Consider the following 20,899-nt stretch of genomic DNA (forward strand, 5'->3'; position numbering starts at 1 on the left):
TCTCACTTTTCATGGGGCAGGGGACAGCCCCTCTCCTCGCTCAATATTGTCAACTCTTAAGGGCCCGGAAGCCCGCCCCTCCCCCACAGAAGCCCCTCCACGTCGGGGGAGGGGTCGACGGAGCAAGTGCAAAGGAAGCAGATGTTGGTCCCTGAGTTTTATTTTGGGGGATGGGGTTGGGGGAAGAGCTGGAAGTGGGGGTGTGTTTGGGGACCCCCAGGGCCCTTAGTTTGTGGATGGGGTGGGGCAGAGGACGCAGACTGGGGCGTGGACAAAAAGGGGGTGTCGGGTGGCTCTGAGAGACCTAGGCTCAAAGCTTTGCTCCCTCTCAACTCTGGGCTCTTTGGCATCCAATTGCAAGGCCAGTTGTGGGAGCCGGCAGCCCTGTGGGCGGCGAGGTAACGGGACCTGGGGTGGGGCGACGGGCCTGCCAGCAGCCCTGGCAGGACGAGGGGCGAGTCCCGACTGCTCCCCGCCTGGCCCGGGGCCAGGGACGCGGGGCCGGGACTGGCCGAGGGGAAACGGAAACGGAACGGAGCGCGGGAACAGGGCGGCGGGGAGCGCTAACCCAGGTTAAGTACTTAGCAGCAGGCAGCTCGGCGGGCGCGGGGGCCGGCACCAAGTCCCCGCCAGGCGGGGCGCGGGGCTGGGACTGAGGCCGGGCTGTACTCTGGTCACGCCGCGTAGCAGCTGGTTAAAAAGACCGAACGTACATTCTTGGTGCGACGGCCACGAGGGTAGAGGCAGGGGCCAGGCGGAGTGGGGAGTAGGGCGGGTCCCCAGGGAGGGGACCGAGCTGGATGTGGCTGTAGGAGTCCCTTTACAGTTAGAAACCTGCAAGAGGGGCCCGGAAGCGCTCCGGACGGGGCTGCTAGGGTGCTGTTGGGAGAGTGGATGAGTGGATGAAGTGTGTGTGCAGCTTCAGAATGAATGTGTGTGTGCGTGTGTGCGCGCGTGTGTGAGACCAGCTGACCCCCACTCCCCCAGCCTATTCAGGATGGGAGGACAAAGGGTGGGACTGCCGGCAACAGGGAGTAGGAGAGGAGATCTAGAAAGGTTCCCACAGTACTTGGGGCTTCATTCCTCCCCCCACCTCTACTTAGGGGAAGGGGGCACTTAGAATCAGGGGCATCCTAGGCTAGGAAGCCCAGAAGGTGGTACATGAGAAACAATAGGGATATGGCCTTCAGACTGGGAGCCTTTCCCTTAGTGAGAAGGATGCTTTAAGCTTTCAGAGGCTGACTATGGGGGTAGGCTGGCTCCTGCCCCTGGGGTTGGGAGTGTCCCAGATCTAAGTGGAGTTTGGGGTTCAGTGGGGTGGAGTGGCATCAGGTCCTCCTTAGGGGTCCATGCTTCCATCCCTAGGTACCAAATCAATCCCGGAACAGCAGAGGACACAACATTATGTGTGTCCCCATAGCGAGAGCACCCCCATCCAGAATCAGAGCCACATCCTCCCTTAAGCATGATCCCTTCCCCTGACCACCCCATTCAGATAAATTGACATAGCTCCTTTTGTCTGCCTCAGTGACTCCGGCTCCTCCCACTCCACTGCAGAGACAGCACCCAACCTCCCCAGATAAAGGAACCTAGGCAGGGAAGAGGAGACACACAGTAAGAAGGGTACTGGGACCAGCCTGGCTCAGAGGTGCCACTATTCTGCCACCCATTTGACAGGGCTGGGTGGGTCTTTTTTCCCCCAAATTGAAAATGCAAAGGGAGAGTGTGGAGTTCAGGATATTGGGGTGGGGGCAAGAGTGCTGAGTGGTTATTGCTATGACAAGCTGCCTTGAGTGCATGTGGGGTTGTGTATTAGTTATTGAGAATTTAATAGAACATTTTTCACTGACCCAGAGTCCTCACAACACACTCTCTCCCACTGAAAAAATACCGGTTCCACTAGGTGGTCCTATTCTGATCACCACAAACAAGACCCGTGGCCCCACACACTCAGGCATGTCCACGTGACACGTATACACCACACACACCACACAGTCCTGCTGGCTGAGAACTGCCTTCTCTAAGAAGCCCAGCTGGTTTGAGTTCCTGGGAAGAATGCTGCCCCTTCTACTGCAGCCCTGGCTGTATGTGCATTGGGGAGACCTTCAGGCTCCTGGGGCTTATGAGCTTGGGTAATCTCTTCCTGGAAACTGGTTTTGTTAGGCTCACACACAGATTTTTCTTTTTTCTTTAAAAAAAAAAAAAACAACTGTTCTGTGGTCTGTGTGTAAATGTGTATGTGAGTGTGTGTTTTAAATTATATGCCAACAATTCAAAATTGGGAGATTTCACATAAAAATTGGAAGACAGTGACAACTGGTCTGAGGATAGTGGCCAGGGTGGAGGCTTCCTGTTTACCACAGACCCCAAACCTGTCATTTCCATCACACTCCTGTATAAGTTGGTAACACTGGCTCAGAGTCCCCTGATCAGTGCTTAGCAATGCCAGTATCTCCCTGGCTGTGAGCCCGACCTCTAGAACTCCACCAGTACCAAGGTCAGGATTCAGAGCACCTGTTTTCTCACCGAACTTAATCTACCCATCTAATTCCCAGGACTGCTATGGGATATTTGGGGCCATGTGGGATTGAGGGGGAGGGGTCCTGGAAAAACAGGGTCCAGCCATTTCAACTGACCCCAGTGCTCTGAAGTAACCTGCATCTGGAAAGAATGGCTCAGAGACAACTTGTCTCTTCCTATATAGCTGAGGAAGGACCAACCAGAAAGGACCATAAATAAGTAAACTACTATGCAGACAAAAACATTTAAAAAGTCCTACAGAACATGATCTTAGTTATTCAGCATTGGCAGGCTTTCCTATAGGTTTGTGTAAATGAAATGTTCTTATTAATTCATTAAATGCAGTAATACTGGGATCTACCTCATAGGCCTATATGAGGTTCAAATGAGTTAATATTGTAAAGTGCTCAGATCATTTCCTGGCACATGATAATAAGCATTGTGTGCCAGTGACTATTAAATAAAAAAATAATTGGAAGACACCAATATACGCAGGGTTTGAGTACACCGTATGAGAACATCGTTTTCAAAGTACAACAAAGTGCTATTTGAGCTGGCCACAGTGGTGCATGCCTGTAATCCCAGATACTTGGGAGGCTGAGGCAGAAGGATTGCAAGTTCAAAGCCACCCTGGGCAACTTAGCCAGTTGCAAAGATAAAAAAATAAAAAGGGCTGGGGGTGTAGCTCAATGGTAGAGTGCCCCTGGGTTAAATCCCCAGTACGGGGCTAGGTAGAGGACTGTCTGTTTTCAAAGCTAACCATGGGAGGCTGCATGCTTTCCCCAAGCAGGGTACCGTTTCTGGAAACATTCTGACCTGCTTTTTTGGAAAATCCTATAGAGAAAAAGAATCTGACAACACCGGAGGCTCATAGCACCCCTATCTAGCCTGGGAACCTGAGATGGCTGCTCAGCCCTTAACCAGGAAGGGGCTCTACCCAGCTCTACATGGACGTGAACTCTAGTGAATAACTCTAGTGATTAAAATGACCTTAGAATTTCCAAAAGTCAAAGCCATCCTGAAAAGATAGTGTTATCAAGACCATCTCCTGTTAGCTCAGAGCTTTATGGCTTACAAACACTCCTCTAACACAGAGGATATGCAAAAGGATGTCCCCCAAAGGACAAAATATTTTGAATCATGGCCTTGCTTTAAAGGACACAAACTCTCTCACAAGGGTCAGTTCAGGGTGTGGGAGTTTGAAAACTCAGCCCACCTTAGGATGCTTAGCAGGTCCTCCACCCCCAAAGGCTTTGGAAACAGTAACATATACTTAACGCTAAAACAAGGCTGGAGCCCATGCCATCATCTTTGATAAGTCACAAGGCACTTTGGGATCTTAGAGTACCTCAAGGTCACCGAGATGAAGATCTGCTCAGGGTTGGGTGGTAGAACTTTCTGGAAGGGAATGCCAGATAACAGAGTGCTTGGTTTGGGGGAGCCCCCGTGCTCCACCTATGGAGTGGAGAGTGGGCACACTCCCCTCAAATCACCCCCTGCCACCACTTGGGGAGGATGGGAAGCAGGCCAGGGGGGAGAGGAAAGAGAGGGGGGCAGTGCGGGGAGGAGGAGAGTAGGGATGCAGTTCATCCCACCCCCTCACCTTTGTGCTTTTTGTTTTCTGTTCTTTCTCAAAGGGTCTACCAGGACCCCTCCCCTAACTTCTGGGCAGGCTGTGGAGCCATCCAGAACAGCCCTGGGATGACAGAGGCTTGTGTCTGGGGAAGTTCAAAGTGAGCAGTCAGAATGGAGGTGGGGATGAGACTTAAGTATTAGGACCCAAGTCTGGCTTTTGTTGCCAGATGAAAAAAATGCTCTTGGCCCAGCCATTCTCATTTTAAAAAAATAACAATTAAAAAAAAAGATTTTTCAAATTAAGTGGGTGCTATGGAAGATGATCATAGCCACTGGGCCATATCACAATGCTGGCCATCTGTAAGGACAGCTAGGCTCCAAGACACTGCCCACCACACTTACAGCACCCCCCTGGCTGAAGCAGGGGCCTTAACTCTACTCTAACCAGAGACATCTGGGGAGTTGATGGATCATGGAGTTGGGAGAGAAGGAGAGATCAGAGGGAAAAGAGGGTAAAGAGAGGAGCCAGGATGAGGGTAAGTGCATAGGAAACTATCAAGAACCACACAGACATCTTTCTGGCTCTCTCTCTCTCTCTCTCTCTCTCTCTCTCTCTCTCTCACACACACACACACACACACACACACACACACAAACACACACACCTGTAACACTGTCTGACTTCAATGGGTGCCAGTCACATTGTGGTCTATGCAAATGACACTCTCTGGAACCGTGCAGGGCACAGCCTGAGCATCCATCGATGGCAGTCTTGCCACAGGTACAAACACCCATGACAAGCACACTCACACTCACAAGTGTGCATGCATGCACACAAGCACACACACAGGATCTCACTGAAATAAACATTTTTGCAAATCTTCAGGTCTCTTCCCCTCCTTAAACAGGTACTACCTTTTCTGGCACCCTCTTAACTACAACCCCATTCCCCAAGGAACAGAGCTGCTGCTGGCATGGGCAGAAATGAAGAAAGGGAAACTTGGAATCCCTGCAGTGACAGGTTCAGGGCTGAGAAATGGGCAAAAAGGGCATGAGCAATCAATCATTTTGATCCACATTCATCTCTAGATCCCACTGATCTGCCTACCTCTACTCTGTCTTCACCACCACCCTGGGGACCAATCAGCTTGGCTGAGCACCTATAGGAAGAAGTCACCTCCTAAGAGGGACAGAGGTGAGCTGCTCCTCCCTGGGATTGGTCCTGAGATACCAGTGTTGCTATGAGCACAGAGGTCTCCCCAGGTAGCTCCTCATCCTTAACAATCCCCTTATCTGCACTCTTGTCTAGACAGGTCCCCTCACTGTTGGGTTCCATTCTGCCTTTAGGAACAGATCTCTGACCCTGACCCTGCTGCACCATCCGTGGCTCCTGAAGAGCTGGAGCTAGACAACCAATCCTAGCAGTGAGTGACAGCACATAAGTCTTGGGGGAGGGGCAGCTGACCCAGGACTGAGCCCTGGGCCTTCTGGGATAAGATGTGTGAGGAAAGTGACTGGCCTCCGTGATGATGGCGTGGGACAGGCTCATCAGATCACAGGGTTACCCCCTCCCCATCACTGAGTATAGAGACACCTCCTCACCACACCCCAAGCTTGGCCTCAGGCCGCTATCCCATCCACAAGGCCACGCACCCTGCCCCACGCCGATAAAAGACACCAAACACAAGCCCACTGCCAGCCATTCAAAAGTGGGTCAGACCCAGCCATGCCCAGAGATCGCGATTAAACGGAACAAACCCCAGGCCAGAGTGACTCTGGCCCTGTACACCTCATCTCTGACAACCTGGTTTCCACTGGACCCCAGACCCAGTGCCCCTGCCCTGTCCTCAAAACTGCACCGCCAGCCCCACCCCTTCCAGCACCATTTGGCTGGCACCTAGCAAAGGGAGACGGTGGGGGGTGGGACGGAGACTGGGGGGCAGGAGTATTACAGTACCTTGGGCCAACGTTCTAGGGGGAGCTGTATTGCACGGTGGGGTGGGACGGGGTGTGTGTGGTGTGATTATTGCGTCCTGGGAAGGAACCGTGGTCTCTGCCTGCTCCCCACCCCCCCCACCTGCCCCCTCCAGGAGGGGGGGGGCCCAGCCTAGGTCTTGTGGGTGAACCGGGCCCACACCTGCTGCAGCTGGGACCGCGAGATGCGGAGCACCGAGGGCACGAGTCTGTGGTTGCCGGCGGCGAGGGGCGCGTGGCGCCGGTGGGGCGCCCGCACGGGGCTGCTCTCGGCCGAGCGGCTGCGCTGAATGAGGGAACCGGAGGAGCCCGAGGAGCCGCCGCCGCTGGGGTGAGGGTAATGCTCGGTCTCCAGCGTGGAGGAGGAGAACACGGAGGACGCCAGTCGTCGCAGGGGGCTGTACCGCGGGAGGGAGTGCCCCGAGAGTCTGTCCTCCTCCAACTGAAAGAGACCAAGAGAGTGGAGGGAAAAGAGGCGTCAGGCACAGACTCGACAGCTGGGCCACCCACCGCTCACAGCCCCTGCGGCGCTGGCCTCCAGCGCCCTGTCCTGAGTCTCCTCTGGGCACTTTTCACACCATGGTCTCCCAGCAGAGACCTTGGTCACTCACCTGCTCTGAGAAGCTTTCTTGACTTAGCCCCTGTCTAGCTGGGTTCCCTCCACCAGGGGAACCTCCCCCTCAGGAAGGCCCTCTGCCTCTGTCCTAGCCACCTTGGCAGGGTGCTGCCTCTCCCCCCACCAGGCATACCTTCCTTGCATACTTGGCACCCCAGACCCATCACAGGACAGGATCAAACTCTCAGTGACAGCGATTGGACTCTGGAGTCCAACGACTCATGTTTTAATGTCAGCTCTATCACTTACTCTACCTGAATGACCTCAATTTATTTGTCCCTCTGTGCCTCAGCTTCCTCTTCTGTAAAATGGGATAAGAATCCAGGTGCAAAAAAACCAAAAACCCAGGTGCAGTGGCACACACCTATAATTCCAGTGACTCAGGAGGCTAATGAAGGAATATCACAAGTTTAAGGCCAGCCTCCTCCCAACTTAGCCATGCCATCTCAAGATAAAAACAACTGGGGATATAGCTCAGTAGTAAAGGTACCCCTGGGTTCAGTCCCCAGTACCAAAAAAAAAAAAGGTGGGTGGAGAAGAATGGTCCACACCTCATAGGGTGTGGGGGCCAGGTGTGTACACTGGTAGCACTTAGATAGTGCCTGCCAGAGAGTGAGTGCTGTATTCCTGAGCCACCTTAGAATCCTTTAAGCCATTCTTGAGAATGAGGACAGGAGTCAGGAGGAGGGGCAAATCCAACTCTAACTCTCTCTGCTCTCCCCAAGGAGCCTCCAGGCAGGCAGCAGTGGAAGGAGCAGCTGCCTCCTCAGCATCAGGAAGAGTCCTGCCCTTGAGCTTCTTGCCCTCAGAGGGAAAGAAGTATCCCAGGTGCATGGAGTTGGAAATGGTGACCTGGGTGTCACAGACCTTTCCCATGCTGACCCCTAGTCCTCCTGGGACTAAGGTCAGGTACTTAGCTTGTATTGTGGCAGTTAGGACTGACAAGGCAGCTCTAGGGGTGAAGGAGGAGGGTACTGGGGACACCCAGCCCCATCTGAGACCCATCTGCCCTTGCTGGTGTCAAATAGGGACACAAGAGACTTGGCATGGGACCTCCTGCAGAGCAGGGAGAAAGAGTATCAACTGCCCTACCTGCTTCCTCTGCCAGTTTCTTCTAGGCCAAGTCCCATATGCAGTAAGGTTAGGAGCCAAGGCCCACCTGGAGAGACTGAGGGGCAGAGGCACCCACAGGCCCCTTCTCACAGCACATGTGGGTGCCTTGAGTTGAAAATCCCAGCCAGAATTTGTCAACTGCCAGGGAGATTTTCAAAGCTGACAATGAGTCCCAGCAAGCTGCAGCCCTTCAGGCCAGGCACTCCTGGGGCCGTCTACCTATCCTCAACTCTCCATTGAAAAATCACCCCTGTGACAACACCTCAGCTTCCCACATCCCTGTCCTAGCAGATGTGAGTTCTCCATTCTCCTCCTGATGACCCTGATTATAAATGTCCACCTCTAGACCTTTGCACCCCGTTTGACTGAGCTCTGTAAGCACAGGACTGTGAATGAAGCCTCATTCATCTTTGTCCCCTAGTCCCTAGATCACTGCCCAGCTCATGATGGGGAAATATTTTGGTGGCTTCCCAGCAAATGTCTGTGTACTCTGGGAAAGCTGACCAGCTGTTATCAGTCACACCCATCAAAGGTGGTAAACAGCTCTCTCCCAAATCACACGCTTGCTGGCTGTGTACCCTCTGCCCTAGTTGTCTCGGCCCTTTCTAACTTCCACCTGAAATTCCCTGAAGAAGAAAGCCAGGTGTGTGTAAAGAAATCTCTCTGAAGTACCGCATCACGCACACCGAAGAACAACAGGTGCTTAACGGTACACCTGGTCCCACAGGATTGTCCTCCAGCCCTCCACAGGGGTAGGGGATGGAGCTGCAGTGTTTGCCAGCTCTAGGGAGGGATTCCTTACAGAAAAATGGCAGGCGGCGGGGTGGGGGTGGGAGGCTGTCCCTATAGAAACTTCTAGTTACCCTGGAGGTGGAGAGTCCCACCAGCTGACCTCCAGTGTGCTGTGAGGATAGGAGCCTCCACCCAGCCCCAAGCCAGGCTCAACAGTCCACTCAGGGTCCCAAGGGAAGAAGGAAAAATGTCTGCCAGTCCAGTTCTCCCCCTTCCTCTGCCCTTGAAGTAGGGTCTTGCTTGTCAGGTAGAACATGCCCTTCCCACCTTTCCAGCCACACACAGAGGCGACTGTGCACTCAGCCGTGCCCACAGGCACATCTGCCCACAGGGCCAGCCAGCTGGCATGCACAGATGTGTGTATGCATACACACACACACACACACACACAGGTGCCAGGCACCCACTCTCTGACCCTGAGCAGACTGTTTCCCCATCCTGTGTTGCTTCTCTGCTTGCTCAACAAACAGACCTGGACTCAGCCACCTGGGTCCAAGTCCTGGTCCTACCATGTATCAGCTGGTGACACTATGCTAAAAACAGCTGCCACGAGCCTTACTTACAGGGTTGCCTGTTCAGGGTGTGGTTGTGAGGAATGCACATAGAAAATGTGACAATGCCTAGTGTCAAGTGCCAGCTGTTATTGTCTTCAGAATTATTATTCTCGTTGTTGTTATCCTTCCTGCTCTGACATGCCAGGCGTCCAGGCATCCCTACACACTCACAGCCCCCTACACTCCCCACGAACCTGCCAATGCGTGTGCTCACCAGGCGCACATCCACCTTCTAACCCACTCCCACGCTCAGCCGACACAGAAATATATACATACACGGTGACAGAATGCCACCAACCTCAGTTCTGCCCACCAATACCTCATCCCACAGACACATCATGGCCCCTTCCATGCTGAGAGCAAGACCTGAGCCCAGGCTGGCTGCATAACAGACCTATGCCTACTCCCCCGAATCTCTCTCTCACTCCCTTAGCCAGAAGTCCCCAAAGTGAAGATGGTTCCCAGAAATCAGGGAAAATCTGAAGATGAGAAAAACTTCAGAGATAGCTCAGCTCCCTCGCTGTGGGATCCAGAAGGGGACAGTGGTGACTGTTCCATGGTCACCAGTAAAGATGAGCAGAGCCAGGTACAGACCGAGGCCTCTGACTTTACTTTGGGCTTCCTCCCGACACCTGCTGTCATTTTTTTTTTTTTTTTTGGTACTAGGGTTTGAACCCAGGGACGCTTAACCACTGAGCCACATCCCCAGTGGGGATATTTTCTATTTTAAGACAAGGCCTCACTAAGTTGCTAAGGCTGGCCTCAAACTTGTGATCCACCTGCTGGAATTACCAGCATGTGTCCCCATGCCTGGCTGCATGACTGTTTGGGGAGCTTCCTTGACTTCCTGGTGGCACAACCTATGATCACACCTGTCTGCTCTGCCGCCTCTGCTTCCTGGCATATGACAAGAGCTCAGGGAGTGGGGAATGAGGAAACAGGGGAGTCGGAGGCATCAAACAGACCTTGATCCTCTCCTGCTTTCCTGGTGCCAGCCCTGATGGGAAAAATGACCAAGTCCCAACACAGCTGGGCCAGTCCACATCCTGCCAGGGCCAAGCCTCCAACTCAAGCCAGCTGGTCCCCATTTTGAGCCCCCACTGTACAGGGAAAGGTTGGGGGGTATACTCCCCAGGATCCTGGTTCAGAGATCCTCTCTTCTAGCCAGGACCTCCACACAGGGATGATCCCATGCCCACAGCTGCCCTTCCCAGGGGACCCATGTGATCTCAAACCAGGCCTGCCATCTGAGCAAGGGGAAGAACTGGCCTTCAGCCCTGTACCTGAGGTGCACGCCCTTTCATGGACCATCCAGTGGAATAGGGCACCGCCCCCGAGCCCTTCCAGCATCACTTTCATGGCTCTCCCCAGCCCTTCTGAGGAGTTGTAGAGTCCATTTGGCACACAGTATAAGAGTTTATGTCTACTTTCCAGGTCAGAAGTCAGCCTCCACCCACCACACAGAAGCATGGCCAGGCCAGTGGCTTCTTACCTATTCTGAAGCCCTGTCCTTGTCAGAAAAAAATAACCACAATACCATGAGACATGCTCAGACCCTCATCCTAGCATTTGAGATTTGACCGCCATCTGGCCCCTCCCTGCCCTTGCCATCTTGTCCCTCAGTCCACCCACACAAGAAGGTAACACCACAGTAAGGCTGGGCCCTCCCAGAGACCTCAAACACACCCACCTCTGTGCCCGATCTAGAACCGCCTCCACTGTCCCCACTGTCCCCTGGCTCTTGGGGCTGTTCCCTGCAGTGAAAGCTGCACTGATAGTAGAAACAGCCTCCTCTCCACTCCTTGTCAGCCCTCCCTTTCCTGATTTTGGTGACCCTCTGCCCCTCATGCTCCACCCATGCTCTGTCCCCTCTTCCTGGTGATTATTATTAGTATTTGTCATTATTAAGGGCTCCCTTCTTCTCAGTCATCTAGATGTGTTTCCTAGCTTCTGTCCTCATGCTTGGGTCTCCCCACCCTGTGCAGTCCTCTTGGGTGACATCACCCATTCCTATGGTTCTCAGAACCTGAACTCTGAATCTCCAGGTAAAGAGCTTCCAGGTGAGCCTCAGGTGCCTCCAGGCAGACATCCTTCAGATATTGGGAGCTTGTTATGTCAAACTCTGAACTCCCTTAAGAGGCACTCCATCACGGCACGGCAGCCCCCCCAGAGCCCTGGGCATCCGCCAAGACACCCCTCCCCATCTTCTGCTCCATCACGGCCCTTCTGTCCTCTCCCCAATGCCTCTTGGCTCTGTCCACCTTGCCCCATGTCCACAGTGCCCACCCTTGTCCAGGCTGCCAGTGTCTCTCCTGCTACTGCCTGTCAGGTGGCCTTCCTGCCTCTAGAACCCATTTTCCACACAGAAGCCCAAGAGATCATTCAAAAGTACCAAAGTGATCATGCCACGCTCCTGTTTAAAAGCCTCAGCTGGCTCACCACCCCTCCATGGTGCCCACAGACCCTGTCTCAGAGCCCAGCTGCTGCCACGTGCATCAATCAGTGCGGTGCATTCTGACTGCTACCTCCAGGCCTTTGCACATGCAGTCCCCTGGACCTGGGAGGCCTTTCTCCTGCTTTGTCACCTGGTTATACTGCTCACAACACAAGACTCAACTCAGAACTTGGAGGGCACTTCCTCTAGAAGCCTTGCCTGCCCCAGAGGCATGGTCTCGGGCCCTTACACCTGTTTATCTCATCACACCTGAGACTGCTGGGTTCCCTGGCAGCAGGGGCTGCACATAGAGCACTCCAGGCCTACACCCCAGGACTCGAATCTGGGGACAGGAAGTGGGGTGCAAGCCCAACCTTACCTGTCTCTGTGGGCCTGTGGGATCCGACTCTCTCCGTCGAGGGCGGGGTCCCGAGTGCAGGGGCGAGTGGGAAGGGCTGCCAGGCGTTGGGGGCTGTGATGTCTCTGACCGGCCATCAGCCTGGCTCAGCTGAGGTGGTGGGGGCTGAGGCGGCATCTGCCGCAGGTCCTCCTCAGCTAGTGTCTGCATACTGCGTCCCCGGGGCCGAACAGTAGGCTCTGTCCCCGGCCGCCGCTGCTCCTCGCCCTCCTCGGGCAGTGGCCGCAGCTCCTCAGGCTCCTCGTCTGTGGTGCCCGATGTGCTGGGCTCAGCCCCAGGAGGGAAGTCCTTGAGCTCTGTCTCCTTGTCAATGATGACCCACTCCTTGCTGTCAAAGTCCTCCTCCTCGGCCAAGGGCACCGAGCGGAAGGCGTTGCTCAGGGCCTCCTGCTCCACGGAGGCTGACACGTCCATTCGGCCACTGGCCTGCCGGTCAGCATGGCCCGTGTCCACTGAGAGCATCTGAGCCGGCTGTGAGGAGCAGGCCTGGCGCGAAGGTGATCCAGGCAAATCCATTCGGGACCTGTGGAGCACCCACATAAAACTCAGTGCCAGGCCTCTCTGGAGCCCCAAGGATCCCAAGCAGGTGACAGGGTGGAGTAGGACTCCTACTCCTGACCACAGCACCTCTTCCCCTCTGGGCCAGGCCCAGTCACCTCCTGCACTGCCACCCTCCACCCTCACTTCCTAAAAAGACTTCATTAGTTCCTTTGTTCATTCATTTAGCAAATACCTCTGAATGGTTACTATGATCCAGGAATGTACACATGCAGAAAATCAGCTCTGGTTCCTGTACCTAAGGAACACTGGCTGTTCTCCAGGCCTCCCAAGGGAATCTAACCTTCCTAAAACCAGCTGATCCAGTGCTCCTGCTGTATCCAGGGCAAACACAAACAACGGGCTCTTGAGTCTACAGACAGCTTTGGAGCCTTTCTACTGCTCCGCTGCAGGCCTGCCTGGCTGCTTCCGCTCACTCCAGGAAGGGCCTGTTAGCCCAGCTTAACAAACTCCTCAGCCCCAAGAACCAAGTCTGCCTTCCTTAGCCTGGCACTCAGGGCCCTCCCAACCAGGCTAGGCCTCAGTTTCTCCATTCTCTAGCCAGATCCATCTCAGATTCACTTACTTTTCCTAAACTGCCCACACTCTCATACCTCTATAACCTTACATATGCTGCTCCCTGCACACAGCCTGGACTCCACTTGGCCTCCCTCCCACATAGCCTGTCCCTCTACCTTTTTTTCTGTGTTTGGATGCACCTTTATAGGGAGCCTTTCCCATCCTGTAGGGAGGGTTATTTGCCTCCAGAGCACCCTGAGCCCCCCTCACTACTGGACTTCAACTATCTGCCTTCCCATAAGGCTGTGAACTCTCAGGCATGGACAGACTCCCTCCAACCTATTACCTCTGGGGCACGATCCAGCCTTGGGACATCTCTTTGTTATTACTTTGAACTGTGCTGTGAATCTGTGAGTTCTTCCAGAGCTTCTCAGTTTGGGGTGATGCCAGCCCCAAGATGAGGATACTTCTGGTTATACAGTAGTGTGTGTGGAGCGACAGGATGCTATGCAAGAAAGAACTGGCATCTGCTGAATGCCGGGATACCCCTTTGAAGACCTCAAGGTATAACTCAACTGGGGTCTGGACCCTCTTCTCATATTTGGCTGTGGGCAGAGGGCTGACTTTAATTCTCCCCCAGCACCGAGACTGTGTGTGGTTCAATGGCTCTTTAGCTGCAGAGGAAGGGTGCAAAACAGGACCACCCGCAGCCTTTCTCAATATACTCCTGCCCAGCCTGCATAGAAACTGCCGGATCCAATTCTACTCCATATTTTTTATCAATCTGTTAGTGAGACTTAAAATAAAACACCACCCAGTGTCTCATATTTATATACCCCTGTCAATGGCGGCCATCACTTCTTTTCTTGAGAGCATAATTTGTTTTGATGGACATAAAGGAAAAAGATGGCATCAAAGGAAATGAGGTCTGATCCGTGTGTGCGTGCACACATGTGTGTTTTGAAGACGGGGCCAGAGAGATAGGCAATCCAAACCTCATCTTCTCCATACTTTCTCCTGCTTCCAGTGCCCCAAAAGCAGCCCACCCTCTGCCGAATGAGATCCTAAACCTTTCTGTCCAGAAACTCTCTCCTCAGCCCTCTTCTTCCCACTATTCCTAAAAGTAGGGCTCACTATGACCCAAACCAGCTTGCCCATTGCTGGCCAGAAGCAGGCAGTTCGCCAGCACTGTCTTGCTCAGGGCTCCTCCCCCAACTCCACTCACAACCCTTCCAACTGCCCTTGCTCGTGTCCCCATGTCCAGAACTCTCCATGCTGAAGGACTTCAGGCTGAATAGCATTGAAAAGTGGTCTTTAGAGCCTAGCAGGTCAGCCCGTGAGAGAGTGTGAATGAGGACTAACTTGGGCAAGTCCACACCCCACAGAGGTTCTGTGCATCTTCCTGGAGGTGGAGTACATGTAGGGGCAAGTCCAGGAGGGACTATGGCTGAGATGGGTGACAAGAAAAGATGCTGAGTGTGTGTCAGAAGGTCATCCTCCTCCACAGAAGGAGTGAGTCCTGATATGGAGATGGTCCAGGGCCTACTGTGGGGCAGAGCCCACTCTGAGGCCCCAGAAAGGCAGGAAGCATCTCACCTGGTGTTGTCCCATCTACTAACAACTCTGGTGGGGATCCAGCCCTGGCCCCCCACAAGCCACCTCACACACAAAGTCAGCCCCCAACACTCCCTCCTACCAGCCATGTTCCTGCTGGTCCCACCCTCACTCTGACTTCAGATCCCTCAGGCCTAACCCCCCAAACTGGCCTGTCCTCTCCTCCAGCTGTTCCATGAACCCTTCTTCCAGGACCCCTACCTTCAGCTGCTCTTGAGGAATTTGTAATTAGTGATTAGGAAAGTTCTGGAAGCGTGCCCACCCACCAACCCTCCCCACATTCCTCATGGACCCAACCTAGCATGAGCTGAGACCTCTCTGGATGTCCCACGCCCTCTCCCAGGCCACCACTGACCCCAGGCTGAGTCTGAACCCAGGCAGAGCATAACTGTCAACACTTCCCAGGGACCCCTCCCACCCCGCCTCTGCCTCACACCTGACCTTTCCTGCAGACCAGCCATGTGAAGGTGCAGGAGATCACGGGGACCCTTAACCACCCCCTCCAGTGGCAGACCCACCTCCTCTCATGTAGCTCCACCCGCCCATCCGCCGTGGAAAGCCTCTCCGACTCGGGGCTGTTGACCCTCCGGTAGCGTAGAGAACGCACTGGGGTTGTTGGGGAATCTGGGGGGGCACGCACAGGGGAGCTGGGGACTCCCACACCTCGGCTCTGCTCCTCCTCCACACAGGGGGTCTGCAGGAGGGGGATACAGTGAGTTGGGGCTGACAGGTGGCTTTCTCAGGGTGAAAGGGATAAAAGGATGATGAAGCTGATGGATCAAGGTCAGGGTGGTGGAGGGGACCAGGAAATGCAGGCAGGGCAAGAGGGCCAGGACTGGGCAGAGGGCACTGTGGAGGAACAATGTGGGGGACCCAAGAGTTGGGAATCGGGGTGAGGGAGGCCACCTCGCCCTTCTCCCTGGCTGCAGTTACTTTGCCGATGTTGATGCGGAGTTTGTTGCGGTTGACATCCGTCTCCTCCCAGACTTCAGCCTCAGGACCCCCAGGGTGGGGGACAAGGTGGGGGCTAGGGCCCAGACCCTCAGGGGGCCTCCCAGGCAGGATTGGGGGTGCATTCTCCTGGTCACTCAGGTGCTCGCCCTGCAGCACGTCCTCCGTGTTCTCCCGGAGCAGGTCTCCAGGCACTGGGGTCACATTGACCACCCTGGAAAGGCCAGGACGGGGCCATGGGCAAGGTTGGCAGGGGTGCCCTCTTCTCCCAAGGCCCCTCCTACCAGAACAGGCCCTGGAGACCCCCGAGCGTGGGCACAAAGGAGGCCTAGCGAGGAGGCATCCTAGGCTCATCACCATCCCTGGCCCACAAGTCCTCTGAGACCATATCACTCAAGTTGGCAGGGTCATCAAGGAGACCACTGGAGACTGGCATGTCCCAGTTCTATTTACTCGAGAGATCCTGTGGTTTTCAGAATTTCTAATGGCCCTCAGTGCCCGGCTTCCTTTAGACCTAGGAACAGGCCTCAAAACAACCACCTTGGAGCTCCTCAAGCAGCCTGGTTACCGAACCGTACACCATAGTGTGCTGGCAAATCTATGGAGTCTCCCTCCTAAATGTGGCCCTGGGTTAGCCATTCTAGTCCAGCCCCTCCCCAGACCTCCTGACTCTGTGCCTGTCATGTGGTCCTGAAATTGCTGACCCAGCCGTCACTAACATCCAGCAGGAGCACTTTGAAGGAAGTCATGGGCTGACTTCTCTCTTAGTCCCTATGGGGCCCCCAAGGCATGCTATGCAAATTAACGAGTGATGAGAAGGGAAACTATGGGGCTCTGGACATTTCACTTAGGATTCCTTGTTCCCCAGGGATCTAAGGTCAAAAACTCCAAATGAGGAGATCACCCACTCTGCTTTCAGATCAAGGACTAGAGTTGTGACAAAATTTCCTGAAGCTCCAGAACTCTGCTTGTGAGTACCAAGAATTGGAGAGACAACTGAGCTTGTCCAGGTAGGAAGAGGAGGAGAGGGCTGGCTTCTCGGCAGTGGCTCCAGGCAAGAGCTGGCCTGCTGCCCACCTGCCATCACCCTTCCTGAGACTTACCCAAACATGGCTGCTGTCTGCCTGGTGTTCTGCTGGGGCGGGGTGGAGGTGCTCGTGGACAGGAGGGCATCCGTACCCGCCTTCTCCCAGTCAAAGGCCTCATTCTCAGCAATGCCTCTCTCCTTCATGCTGTTCTCAAACACCGACATGATCAACTGCAGGGGGTGGGGGTGGTGGGAGGACAGAGAGGTGACCTGGGGGCTAGCCAGGTAGAAGGGGCAGTTGCTGGGATCATAGGGAGAAGAGAGGGGACTTCCAGGACAGGATGGGCCTACAGGGGGCATTGGAAGGAGAAGGGCACATTGATTTTAAATGAAAACATGCACAAGATATGCAAATGAGCATGCAAATTATCATCTTGGATTAAGCCCCACCAGCTGGACACAAGTCCTCTGAGATCTTTCCCTGATGACCATCCCCAAATGCCTCTGTCATTTCCACTGTCTCAGCAGGAAAATTAGCAGCCCTGAAGCACTAGGAGTTTCCGCATGGAGTCATGCTTGGCACAGGCTGTCCCCCTTGCTGGGTGCTTCTCCCAACATCCTCTTCCTGCCATCTCACTTCCCTCCCACACAGCTTCCCCTCTAATCACTGGACAGGGGGCATCCACCTGAATCGCTCACACATCTATTTACCCGTTCCAGCAGCAGGCCCAGAGCCCAGCAGGAGATGTTCACAAATGTACAGTCTGGAGGACCCATGAGGCTGAGTCAGGGTCAGGGGACAACTCTGTCAGCAACAGGGGCTCTGGACTCAGGAAGTAGCAGGTAGCTACAGACCCTCTGAGGCCCCCAGATCATTCTACTTCTGACTTAGGTCTCTTAAGAGTTCAGGGAGTTGCTCTCTGCAGATAATACCCACTTGCTCAAGGCCTATTGTGTGATCCACAGTGTCTGGGCTCCCCACAGGGTGCAGCACTGTCCCCGGCCCACAGTACTTTCCTGACAGCACGGCTGACACATCCTGCATCTCCCAATCAGGGTCAGTGGGTCCTATGGTGCACAGTGAGGGTGCCTCAGAAAGAGCACTGGACTTGGAGTCAGATGCACAGTCATGCAATGCATAATGGCGTTTTGTTCAACAACAGGCTGCATATGTGATAATGGCCCCATAAGATTACAGTGGAGTTGAAAATTTCCTGTCACCTGGTAAGTCATAGTTTTCATAAGGTCACAGTGCAAAGCATTACTCAGTATCTGTGGAAATGCTGGTGTAAATAAGCCTACTACACTGCCAGTGGTATACAAATATAACACACATAAGCCAGGTGCCTGAAACTCTAGAGACTCAGGAGGCTAAGGCAGGAGGACTGCAATTTTGAGGCCAGCCTGGGCAAATTAGTGAGACCCTGCTACAAAATAAAACATAAAAAGGGCTGGGGATGTAGCTCAATGGTAGAGCGCCCCTGGCTTCCATCCCCAGTACTGGAAAAAAAATACAATTATGTTCTGTACCTAATATATACTTTTTATAATTATGTTATGGTGTACTCCCGCAACTTACAAAAAAAAAAAATGTTTCCTACGAAACAATATGCTGAGCACCACAGCAGCAGCTCCCCTCAGGTTTGCTGTGTCACTTGTTTGCATCATTTTCTCTTGAATTTGATATAATCTCATATTGTTCACCATGGCCCTTGAAAAAATAGGCTGTATCATGTATACATGCACACCATCCAGCCTGGGTGTGCAGTAGATACACCCTCTAGGCCTGTGTAACTGCACTCTATGATATTCTCAATGACAAATTAAGAACAGATTTCTCTCAGAATGCATCCTTGCCATTGAACAATGCACAACTGTATCTGAGCCCAGGCCTCCTCCTAACCATGATACCACCTCAATTTTACACCTCAGAAATGGGAACACTCATCCCATGTGGCTTCCTGCAATTTTGGTATAAAGTACTTGAGAGCACATGGCTTCAGGAATTGTTATGTATTGGAATAACATTGTCCAATTGTCATCAAAGGCTTCTTTTGAAGCTTGAATGGCACTAAGAACAGGGCCAGCTCTTGATCCATCTAAGCTGTTACTACTGTTTACAAGGGAGGGTACAGAGCAGTTTGGTGCAGTTAGAAGACCAGGGTAAGCGCTTAGAGTCAGCTCCAGGCCTTGATGAGAATGGGCTCTGCTGAATGATGGTCACCCCCAGAGTGGTGTCCAGGGCTGCAGGAGCAAGCCCAGGCTCCCACCTGGTAATCAGGCTTGGTGAAGTAGTCGAGGCTGGCGATGTGGTCCAGGAAGAGGTGGAACTCTGAGGGCATATGCTTCAGCAGCATTCGATGCTCGTACTTTTCCTTGATCATTCCCACCTGTTCCTGGAGGCAAGAAGAGGGTGGAGAGATGGAACCCCAGCTGCCCCCACCCCTGCCTCCTTGGACCCAGCTGTGTGGGTCTCACCTTGTCCTTGATCTTCCTCCATGGCAGCTGGCCCACTGCAAACTCCACCAGCATGTAGAAGAGGGACCACAGGTCATCGTGGCGGCCCATCTCCTGTGGGGGTGGGAAAGGAGTGATTTGTAAGGGGAACAGAAGGCCAGGAATCTCTGAAGGAAAGGCAGAGGGTAACATCTGGGGGAGCCAACACGGCCTCCAGCAGGGTAGATTCATCCAGCCCCTGCCCCGCTCCTCTCTCTACCCTGACACCAGCGGCCCACCTACTCCCTATCCTGGCTGCGCACTTTGCCCCAACCTTGCCCATTCTGCCCCCATCCCACAGCACAGCCTCTGTCACTCACCCGGTTCTTGTGGGCATTGACTGATGCATAGCGAACAGTCCCCCGAAACCCGGCCACATTCCGAGGCTGCAGAGGAGAGACCACAACCAGGACAACCACAACCCTTAGCCCCTGACCTCAGCCACATCTCAGCCCTGCCACCAATCGGACCCTGACCCATTGCCTGCCTCCACCTGCCAGAGAGCAGGAAGGTTACAGAGTGTGGCTGTGACATCTGACAAGGGCCCAGGCAGGGGCAGAGGGACGGGACGGGCTGACCCAAGAGCTGGGGGTGCTATGCTGAAGATGAGGCCAGGCCAGCTTAAGCAGTTGCAAGAAAAGTTGGTGAAGGGTCCCCACATGGGGGGGGCAGTGTGTCACTGTCCTGACAGCCCAGAACTCTGTGCGCAGTGGTACTCACCGGTCGGACATCCCCCGTGGTGTTGGTGTACTGCCGGGCCAGCCCAAAGTCCAGCATGTAGCACTTCCTGTAGGTGGAAGGCAGCCTGCCCATGGCAAAGTTGGACTGGAAAAAGACGAGCTATGAGCCCCGGGGGCTCCTACCCCCAGGACTCCCCAAGAAATAGCTCTCCATCGAAGGAAGGACCCCAGCCCCACCTACTCTCACACCCAAGGGGACAAACTCTATTTACATGGGTGCCACAGGTGTGATTGTCCTCATTTTAGAGATGAGGAAGCTGAAGGTCAAAGAGGTGAGTGGGCTTCTCTGATATCACACAGCAAGTGACAACCCAGCTAGGCTTCAAACCCCAATCTGCTCAGCCCTATGTCCTCGCACTCCCCGGCAAGGCAGCGTGGTTTGGTGTAACTGTCCTGCTCTAAGGTAGCAGATCTACATTGTTCTTGCTGTGTGTCCTTGGGCCATTCAATTAACCTTTTGGGGCCTCAGTTTTCATCCCTTTACATAGGATTTTTTTTTTTTCTAGCACCAAGATTCAAGTTACCACAAAACTGGTTTCCTGGAATTCCTTACCAAGCCCCCACCCTCCGTCTCCTTCCTTCATCTGTTTGTCCTCTCCCAACCCTGTCACCTTTCTAGGTTCAAGGGATACTCAGGTCAGGGGTGAGGAATTAAGAGGAGCAGAATTCAGAGGTGGGGGCTGGGCAGATTGTGTGCTCATGGGCAGCAGGGAGAGGAGATGGGGCTTGGGGTAGAGAGCAGGAGGGGTTTGGGTACAAGAGGCTGACCCAGCCCAACCACTGTCATAAAGAAGAAACCAGCGCCCAGAGGTGGAGAGGAGGAGCGGGGCAGGCTCACCGGCTTGATGTCACGGTGCAGAAAGCCCACGGAGTGAATGGCTTCAATGGACTCCAGGATCTGCTTGCCCAGCCGCAGCGTGGTGCTCAGCGTGAAGGTACCTCGTGGCTGGCTGCGACGCAGGTCAGCCAGGTTCCGGCCCTGGGGGTTTAGGGGCGCAGACCCGCCTCAGCTGCACCCC

The 20,899-nt window shown here is 54.0% G+C and overlaps 1 protein-coding gene and 1 long non-coding RNA gene across 3 annotated transcripts in view; one reads left to right on the forward strand and one right to left on the reverse strand.

Annotated features, from left to right (window-relative positions):
* Positions 1-20,899, reverse strand: part of Ttbk1 (tau tubulin kinase 1) — a 40,644-nt gene that overhangs the window by 13,442 nt on the left and 6,303 nt on the right. The window contains exons 4-12 of the mRNA XM_046426152.2: positions 20,719-20,859; positions 19,861-19,965; positions 19,461-19,526; positions 19,123-19,215; positions 18,915-19,040; positions 16,721-16,875; positions 15,600-15,831; positions 15,185-15,360; positions 11,958-12,519 (exon numbers count right to left, since the gene is read on the reverse strand). Coding sequence (XP_046282108.1) covers positions 11,958-12,519; positions 15,185-15,360; positions 15,600-15,831; positions 16,721-16,875; positions 18,915-19,040; positions 19,123-19,215; positions 19,461-19,526; positions 19,861-19,965; positions 20,719-20,859 — 1,656 coding nt within the window. The remainder of the gene's footprint in view (positions 1-11,957; positions 12,520-15,184; positions 15,361-15,599; positions 15,832-16,720; positions 16,876-18,914; positions 19,041-19,122; positions 19,216-19,460; positions 19,527-19,860; positions 19,966-20,718; positions 20,860-20,899) is intronic.
* Positions 328-20,778, forward strand: LOC124080285 (uncharacterized). Of its 2 annotated transcripts, none has more exons than XR_006847653.2 (6): positions 328-398; positions 5,185-5,290; positions 5,443-5,519; positions 16,486-16,587; positions 17,808-17,868; positions 20,387-20,778. It is a non-coding gene; the product is annotated as an uncharacterized LOC124080285 (long non-coding RNA). The 2 variants fall into 2 exon arrangements; XR_006847651.2 differs by lacking the exon at positions 328-398 and adding an exon at positions 414-572.

This window comes from Marmota monax, unplaced genomic scaffold (genome assembly GCF_021218885.2).
Source record: "Marmota monax isolate L192 unplaced genomic scaffold, Marmota_monax_Labrador192_F-V1.1 WCK01_AAM20220418_F8-fsc00187, whole genome shotgun sequence".
Classification (NCBI taxonomy): Eukaryota; Metazoa; Chordata; class Mammalia; order Rodentia; family Sciuridae; genus Marmota; species Marmota monax.